General features: G+C 30.1%; 1 protein-coding gene across 1 annotated transcript in view; it reads left to right on the top strand.

The window, feature by feature from the left end:
• The window catches only part of LOC106457062 (ubiquitin carboxyl-terminal hydrolase 10-like), a 41456-nt gene extending 33010 nt beyond the window's left edge, over nucleotides 1-8446 (top strand). The window contains exons 14-15 of the mRNA XM_013916447.2: nucleotides 1217-1285; nucleotides 3681-8446. Coding sequence (XP_013771901.1) covers nucleotides 1217-1285; nucleotides 3681-3895 — 284 coding nt within the window. The 3' untranslated portion in view covers nucleotides 3896-8446. The remainder of the gene's footprint in view (nucleotides 1-1216; nucleotides 1286-3680) is intronic.
• Nucleotides 8447-10161: the final 1715 nt, after the last annotated feature.

Here is a 10161-nt window from a genome sequence, read left to right on the forward strand (position 1 = left end):
AAAAAAATTAGCAGTGTAATTAGAGGGAAGGCAGCTAATCATCACCACCTACCGCCAACTCTTTTACCAACGAATAGTGGGATTGACCGTCATATTATAACGGCCCCATGGCTGAAAAGGGCGAGCATGTTTGGTGGGACGGGGATTCGAACCCGCAGATTGCGAGTCGAGCGACCTAACTACCTGGCCAACTAAGAAAAGAAGGCTATTGCAATGAAAATCCAGAACTGTGGATCTACACGGTTAAATGAAAATATATCAAAAATTCCATGAGTACCTAGTCTGCTTTTGTTTCGCAAAGGGACAATATTGGTTGCAATTTCCATATTAATCCAAGAGTTACCGATGAGCCCCATAAGCCACTATAAACACGTTTTTATAAACTATTTATGCAACTAACTGCTAATCGGTCAGTCAATATGTTTGTTACATAGTACCTAATAACATGAATTACACACAAATGTTAAACAAAAATACCGGTGAGACCTCACTGCACTAGCATATGCCAATTATTTTATATTGTATTCTTAATCCCTATACTTGTGTTTAAACATTATTCTAATAATTCACAGTTCCTTATTGAAAAACCTTTTGTGAAACCTTACTTACAAGACTAATAATTGGAAACTCAAACTAAAAGTCAAGAAATGGATTTTTGCATTTCAGAAAATTAGTTCTTTTGTGAAAAAAACAAACAAAAAAACATTTACTGGTAGATTAAGAATGTAGTTAGTACAATTGATTATATAGAAAAACGTTAACTTGTGGTTCCTATTATAGTAAAATTAATTTTAGTTCTTGTCTCAGAATGAGAATTATTGTTTTTCTTTTTTAATGATATGTCACTGCTACACGTAAAGTGAACAAAAAGGTGTTGTTGTGTTTTAGTTAACTGTTTTACTAGTTGAAGCATTTGCTGCCGTTTTTATTTTGTTTTTGGAGGGGCCTCATGGTTTAGGCTTATTACTATACGTATAAATTGTATTATAATTAGCAGATATTACATTATTTAGTAATGTTTTTTTATTTTAATATTGTAAAACTTCTATGTATTTTGGGATGGTTTGCATCACTGCCTGGCTAATAAACCTGTAATTGAGATGTCTGTCTATTAACAATAAATCAGAAAACTAACATACTAAGTAAAAAATTTTTTTTAGAAGACTATTAGTTTGCTTTATACTGTTTGTTAGTAGATCTTTTCTTTGCCTTACAGATATTCTTTCTCAAGAGGTGCGAAGCAAGTACAGTCATAAATCACTTCGTACTTACAAGCTCTTTGCTGGTGAGTATTATAATATTTTATAAATTACCTTTTTTGGTGTTTTTTTAAGTGAATATGAGGATTGAAAATGAAATTTGTTTACAATTAAGCCATATCTGGATCTGTGAGCACCTTTAACCAAGGTGCCAAGTTCAAACCTGCATATCAACTTTCAAAATTTAAGGGAAAATAATAAACCTAAATCTGTTTCGGTAATTCTTTTACTCAGAAATATGTTATTTTGTGTGATTTGTTTTAGTGTAACTAGCAAAGGAACATAGAAAATCATGTTCAGTTTTATATTTCTACAAGCTCCAAGGAAATTAGTCTCTCTCTGTTTAGAATTTTTCTGCCCATCCTAAAACTATCATCCATTGAGAATAATATTCTCTATGTTTTATTTATCACATGGTTTTCCTTTTCTTTCTCTGACTTTATTAGTACAGTATTCCTTGCCCACCCTTTTATGACCTTACTGCATGTGATGTACATAACTAATGATCGAGTTCAGCCTCGAAAATAACTAGAAGATAAGTTTCAGTTCCATTGGATATAGCAGTTATAAACAATTCATATCAACATAGAATTAATAAAGTGGAGTGACAAGAAGTGTATGGTTTCATGGGAAAGTGATTAGATATATCTCCCGCAGAGAACAACAAAGGGGTTTAGTGGGAAGTTTAAAAACATGAGAACAAATCATAGATCTGGGAATTATTTATAGTTTCATTTTTGTTCCTGAAAACGTTTTTGTGTTAAATTATAATTTTTTGAAATCTAGAGAAATTCTCTTCTATGACAAGACATCAGGTAAGCCTAGTTAGATTTAAAATATTCTGATGACTGTAATCTTTATTGATTGAATATTATTGGTAAGTTTTATTATTCTCACAACATAGGTAAATAAAATAACTTATTATTTATTGAAAATACACTATAATTATTAGATAGAAATTAATCCTAACCAAGTACAGGTATACCTGCTATAACGTGACATTTTATAATGCAGATTTAGAGTTACATAATTTATTTTTTAGCACCAGAATTGCTATAATGCGCTGCATGATTTGGAGTTGCACAGATTTTAAATACAAAAAAATTTTAAAATGTAAAGAAGTGTGAAAGAAACATATAATTACCCTGCAAAACAATCATGCCAATATCCTGTGAGAAAGGTTATGTAGACGAAACCGGAAGAAGCATTGACACAAGTGTTTCTGAACATAATAAAAATATATAATATGGAAATCTAAACAGTGCAATAAAACATATTTGGTAAATAACTCTTAGGTATACAAGAAACATTTTGCAATAAATGATGTTGCAATTATAAAAATGTTTTGTGTGAAAGTTGTTTTTGATATAACACTTTTTATTAAGTGTAAACGTTAAAACTATGAAGTCTGTTGCTTGTACAAAAAAAAGTCAAAGAATTTTTTTGAACTCCAACATGCGCGCGATCAAAACAGTAAAAAAAGAAAAAACCTTCCCCAGGCTATTAGGCATGATAAATGTATTCATGGAACTGATGTTCTACTAGCTCAACAAAGTTTTTTTTTTTCACTATAATGACTGCATTATTACACATTGCAAATATGTGCACATTTAAATTCATTGTAATGACTTCTTCCATACTGTTACAAAACTGAAAATAATATGATTTACAACAGCATTAGTGACACAAATGGGGAATTTATGAGCAAATTAATCAGTCTTGTATTGGATGAAATCAACGTTATCACACCATGACTGACATTTTGAACATCTTGCTCTTTTCTGTTGTACCTAGAAAAAAGGTTGCAGGATTGCAAGTGAGTTGTCATAGTCATTTCACCCTAACACTGTTTCATCTCCAATCAGTAAGACTTTACATTGGAGATTAACTATTTTAATCCTAGCAAAACGAATCGTCTAGATTAAAGTGTTAGAAATATGAAACTAAATAATTGAACATTGTAATTTACAAATCAGTAACTGAGTCACTCACATGTGCAAGCTACTGATCTTCTAGAAATTTCATTGACAGTATGTATTTAATGATTTAAAAATAAAATAATAATAATATGTAGCATTTTTATAAACTAATGATTAATTATAGAGTTGGAATTTATACTCATGCATAAATTTCATGCAAGCTAGACTGCACCAGCCCTGAGCAAGTGCATATGGAAATTAAGATAGCCTGAACTGAAAACTTGGTAGTCCCAGTTAACAAGCTATTGCATTTTTGCACCCATGTCTTCCCTCATTATATATGGAGGGTGAGATGACCGAATTTGACTGTTAACTTCAGTAGTGCTACAGACAATTAAATTAATTCATATTTTATCTGTTTTCTATCAGAAGAGAGAAGTTCTGTAAATAAGCAGTGTTCTGTATTTTTATTATTGATCTAAAAAAAAAATGTTATTCACAGTGGTATATCATGAGGGAAAGGAAGCAGTGAAGGGTCATTACATAACAGATGTGTATCATGCTGGTAGCGGTGGATGGCTACGCTGTGATGATCGTACTATAACTCCAATTACAGAGACCCAACTTCTTCGTTACAGTCCACCCAGAGTTCCTTACCTTCTCTTCTATCGTCGTCTAGACACTATACAGCCTGGCTCTGGCTTCTTATTGAAATGAACTTTATAAAATCTGTGTTTGTCTTCCTGTCAGAAGCCCAGGTTTATTTAATACGAAGCCAAGAAGAATTCATTGTGCTGATTAATCTTATGTTTTGTTAATGTGCGTGTTATCTTATCAAGCTTTATATCATCTATAATATTGTTATCTGTTCATTAAACAATTTTGAAATTTGCAAAACTATCATTGCTTTTGTAGGTACCAAAGTAATGTTGAATATGGTCTTTTCTGGCTTCAAAAACACAAGTCTCTTCTTACAGTCATTTTTGCTATTTTTGTTGTTAAAAACAGTGTGTGTGTGTGTGCTCTGGATGAACTAGCCAACAAGAAATTGTCAAAAGAAAAGGAAATACAGTTGAAAAACACTAAAATGAAAGTTATAGATGCAAAAAAGAAGAAAGAGAGAGAGAAAATCATTCTGATTTGTAAGAATTAAATAAGATTGATTGTACAGTTGTGTATAGCTATAAATATATATATATATTTAATAACGTACTGTAGGTTTGGTAGTGGGTATTCAAGAAAATTGGATAAACGTTTATTTTTAAGTGAAAGATAACATATAAATTTAAACCCAACATGAATTCTTTGTCCTTGCTTACACAATATTATTGTAGTATAAAGCTCATATTTGTAAGAATATATACCTTCTGTACCATGCATTCATTAACCTGCATTAACCTTATTGAGGTTTTTGTACAATTCATAGTTCGCATGAGAACATAAGAATTGATAGACAGTTCTAACTTACATGTTTTTGTATTTGAAATTGCTATAGGGTTATTATAAATATATCTTATTACAACTTTTGTGTTTGGTGCTAACTAATGGAATGTAAAATGAAAGGAATGAGCTTAGGAAATTTTACACCTTTTTCATACTGAGTGAAGTAAAACAGACCGACACAGTATGGTGATACCGTCAGATTTGTCTGTATTATATAGTGTGGAAAAATTATGAACATTTCATAATCTGTCAGTGCTTTTTCAATTAGGGAATAATTGTTCAACACTTATTAGATATCATCTTCTTCATTGTTCACACTGGCCACAAATAAGATGGCAATAATAGTTTTAATAACCACCACCAGAATGAGCATGCAAGAAAATCTACCATTTCATCTGAATGTTTCATCACAAAACATTGCAGCTTTTTTATAGGTAGATGTTATTCAACAATAATTTTCCCTGACTTGACCATATGATTAATCTTCGTGTTTCACAAAAATTATGTTCTAATGGTAAGTATTCTTTGTGAATTTTTACTTGTGCATTTACATCAGAGTATACCATTTCAAATCTCTTATCACATTCAGATATAGATTCTGTGAATATTTTTTTTTTTCCTTGATTATTTTTATGCTACTTTAAATATATGTATTGTTTCCCAAATACAGCATTCCCAATTTTATCCCTGTGTGCAGAATCACCTTATTTTTTGACCACTAATGGTAGCAAGTAAATTTGAACAAATATTTAAAATTTATGTATTGGTTGTAAAACTACTACATCCAGGTGCAATGTTAGATTTAAAATGTTTATGTAACAAGCAAATGTTCCTTGATAAAGATGAAAATAAAACTGCCCCGGATGAAGAAAGATGCACCTTTCAAAAGCACTTAGGTTTATAGGGTTTGTTGTGTTTTTGCCTTTATTTGTTTTTTTAACTTGTGTGTATTCCTAAAAACTTGCTGTTAACAATATTTTTCAGCAGTAAATAACTGTATTATTGGTGAATTGTTACATCACACAGATTTTAAGCATTGCTGTTTTTTATTATTATTATTAGCTTGTTGTTCTGTGATAGTTGCACATATGTAATTTATTATCCAAAAAGTGTAATTCTTCCCTTCCCTCAGATGTAAAATAGTCACAATTATATGAATTAATTGATTTACTTGAATACGTTTGGCATATACTTAATATATGTGATACACCTTTTAAACCATACTAAACAACTGTGGTTTGAAAATGTGTATTATTTATATTAATTAATTATAACTGTAAAATAGAGGTCATTGGTTTAGCAGAATCCATTAAAACACTAAAAAAAACATCTATAATTATGTTAGGAAATCATACAAGTCTTGAGCAGTTACACCTTTGTCAAATCTCGTGTTGATATTAAAAATTTAAAAATAAATTATTTTGTGGTTATAATTTATTTTTTGTTTTTTATTATTTCTGGATTAAAGTATTATAAAAAAGCCTTTTTAAAGAAAGAATAAAGTTTCTTATGACATGTCAAGGCATTTGCTTTCTTTAGAAGCTCATTCACACTAATAAGGGCTAGGAAAATATAAGTAACTATTAATTATGTTCTTTTTTTCTTTTACTTTAATACATAAAGCTTTAAAAGTTAGCTTCTCCTCTATCCATATAATCTGTAGCCTTCACTCATTTGAATAAATTTAAAAGAAAAATGTTTCATTTATGACCATGATAAACTGTGCCAGTGTGTTTACTGGCTTAAATGACTCCTAGCACACCAGGAAATAGGAAAAACTTTTAGTCAAAATAGATAGGTATGAACTTAGCAGTTGTTATGGCAGACGTTCCAGCTTGAGGGAAGTACAGCTGCGTTTTGTTGTACTTATAATACATGTTGGTGCTAGGTGATGTAATTAACAAGAAAAAAATCTTAACTGCATATTATTTTTTACTGAAGAGAGCTAGCTATTGTTTTGCTAAATGTTTTTGTTAAGTAAGTTGTACTGGAAACTGAAGAAAACAGATTTTGTGGCTAACCCCCCTCCGGTGCCAAACTATCACTTTTGTTACTTAGGCAAGTGTTCTTCCAAGCCATGTTAGTTTTAAGAAAATGCAAAAAAAAAATTGTGCAAATGTTATTGCAGTTAAATGCACTTTTACTTTGTGTGTAATTATTAAGTGCATGACTATGCCTAATCATTGCCTGTCCGGTTTTAACCTGCTGTTAGATCTCAAAGTATAAATCTAATATGCATCGGAAGTTCCAAATGTTGAGCAGCATTTTTTTGTCATAACAGTAATACTTGTATCTAATGTATTGGAACTAGTTAAAGAAAATATTGTATGTATATAATTCACACAAACATGCTTCATTAGAATTGATAAACTGGAAAATGTTATATTTCCTCTTAGAATAAAAAAAAAACCTTAACATTTGAGCTATCAACCTGACTCGGTGTACCGAGAACTTGAGTTTTTGATTGTTCTTTATAAAATCTGTATGACATTTATTTTCACACACTGAATATGTAATAGATACAAACCTCTTGTTTGTCTTCTGTCTTAAAGCATGCATTCTTGAATTTGAAATGTAGTTTAAATTTCTCTCTTTTACATAATACTTCAAAGAAGGTTTAGTCTTAACAATCACATGTGTCATCAAAAGCAATGTAATGTGAACATGTAAGAAAAGAAGTGATAGGTTTTTTGAAAAAGTATCGTGTAAAATATGTTGTTGCGTAATAATAATAGCGAGTGGAATATGGGTTTGCTGTACAGTTTTAACTAAAGTATAAGTGAAAACATGATTTGGATAGGTGGTGTTAATGCTTAAAAAGTAGTTAAACTTTTTTATGTAGTTTGAGAAAGTTTTTTTTTTTGTCTTATACTTTATTTTTTATTATGTATTTATTTTTATGATATGTACACTGTTTTACTGTATGTTTCATGTCACGGATAATTGTGTGAATATTTGTGGTATTATAATGTGTTTTTACTTTATCTGTGTTAATTTTTTTCTTTAAATGAAAGACAAAAAAGTAAGTTATTTAAAATACATCTAGATAGTTCAGAACTCTATTATAAGAAGGAAACTTTAAAGATTAAATTGTTTGAATCTTAATCTTGAACATTAAATTTTAATAACTGACATTTTAAGCCTAAGAATTGATTTTTCTATGGTTTAGTTCTCATACCTGAAAATTTGTTTATTTTAATTTTAATTATAAGAAGTAAATATGAAATTGTAATCTTGACATTTTATAGCAAAAATAATACCAGCATATTTAACAATCTTTATTAAGTTATAAGTTATGTTATTACTTTTTATTAGTTTTAGACTGCACATCTTATCAGAACTTGTATTGTTTTCAATTTTTGGAAAAAAATTCGATAAACGTAGCTCTGAGCAGTTTTGTCTATTTTTGGTTCAAGTCTCATCAGTTACATTATTCAGGTTAATGGAAAGTAGTTTTCTTGAGACTTTTTATAAAGAATACTGAAAATTAAATATCTGTAGAAATTGAAGCATTTTCAAGCTAAATTAATAAATAGGGAAAGAAAAAAATGCTTCACGGGATTTTGGTGCAAACTAGAGTTTTATTAGTTTTGAAGGTTTTTCATCTGTGCTTGTAAATATTTTGTTTTCGATTGATAGCAGCAGCTTCATGTCTATAACGTTTGGAAACCCTTGGTAACATAAACCTGTGCCTTTCAAAGCTGTTGATATGACACTCTGACAGAGATTTGGGTGTAGGTTATCTTTTACAGATTTTATAAAAATGTGCTTATAAGAGAATTTTGAGGTTCGAATCATTGAAATAAAATTATGTTTCACAAAATAGGTTATAAGTTTTTAATCACAATTTTTCATCACACACGCACAAAAAAAAAGATATTGCACGAAGTTACACCAATAAATAATTTATATGCGGGCTGACCAAATGTTATCTTAGCAGGCTGAGGTCCATTTCACGTTGTTGAAAAAAAAAATTACGCTCTGTCCTTTGGGGTATGGATGCGTTATAAGAGTGGCAATCAGATCTCTATTTAGTTAGTGTAGGCCAAGTGTCGTTGATGGATGCATTCCTTCTAGTGTATCAGTTCAAATACGTGAAATACATAGAAAACCCCGTAATTTCAATGTTGTCCCTCTGAACCAAATGTAATGATGTTAAACTTGTCACCTGTGGTTCCATGGCATCAGTCCCCACAGTGTTTTTTTTTTAGTTAAAGGGTTCTCTTTTGTAACTAAAACTTTTGCATTATGGATGAGTACTGTTCCAGATTGGCTTGGAGTGTGATTTTGAAGTCTGTTTTTAGCCTAAATGCTGTTTCAGTTTTTTTCACTTCTATGGTAAAAATTGAAGTCTTCACTTTTTATAAGTTTTGTGTTTTTTAACTCTGCATCATTTAACAATATTTCCATTAACATACTTTTTCAGAAATGATATAACATGTTCCCTAGCTATTTCTGACTAAACTAGCTACAACTCTTAGCACTTTTAATAAGAAAGTAAACAAAGATTTATTAGTGTTGACAAAGGCTCACAAGTCAAAAGTTCACAAACTACCCATCATCCATACCCCCAACTTCATGACTATTTTCAGGAAAAAAGGCAACCAGAGAAACTGAAATTACAGCAATCCTATTTCACCTGATACCCATATTATACTCTGAAGCAACTCCAATACTCTTTTGCTATGTCTACATAAATGTGGTCTTGGAAGTGTAACAAATCTGATATTATATATTTATTTTAATATGATTGTTATTTAGATTAAGTTTATATTTAGAAACATACATAGCTTATACTGTTAAATATGTATTGTGTAACTCCTGCATATTTTTCAAAGTTGTAGAAAACTCTTGAGATTTAAGAATCAACAATGTGTGTGTGTATGTAAATGCTTTAATTTGTATTGTTACGTAATCTGAATTTTCTAGAAAACTTTCCCACACCTATAAATATAACCAACGCTAAACACCAAAAGAGAGTATCTATTATTGGTTTGCTAAAGAACTTCATAAGCTGTAACTGTGATTAATGCTTATTAATTGGGAACTTCAGATATATTGAACAGGAACATTTATAAATTTCAAACAATACAAATCATTCAACTTTAGTGGATTCACATCGGACATTAGTACTTTTACAAAACATTAATGTGATCAGAGAGAACTACAGGGCTAGCTAGCTCCCTACTAAGTGAATTGTACGTATATCAACTCATAATCAACTCACTCTTCGTGAACCCTCGATAAGATATCCAGGAAGTTCCAAACTAGCAAGAAGACTTTATATTGCTTGTAAGTTTGTAAAAATTTTGTTTATAAATCATTGTTTGTAATGACTATTTGTAATAACTGTTATTGTAAATTGTATTGTTATGAGTATATTAAAATGTATTTGTGTTAAAAAAAGAAAACTGTGTGTATCAATCTTGTTCGTAAATATCATAAACTGACTATATATCATTTGAAATTCTAATACGTAACAGAAGTTCCATGTACAGTAAAAAGTTCATTAAGGGAGGTAGTTTATGGTTGACCTTTCC

Source organism: Limulus polyphemus, unplaced genomic scaffold (assembly GCF_000517525.1).
Source record: "Limulus polyphemus unplaced genomic scaffold, Limulus_polyphemus-2.1.2 Scaffold287, whole genome shotgun sequence".
NCBI classification, from domain to species: Eukaryota; Metazoa; Arthropoda; class Merostomata; order Xiphosura; family Limulidae; genus Limulus; species Limulus polyphemus.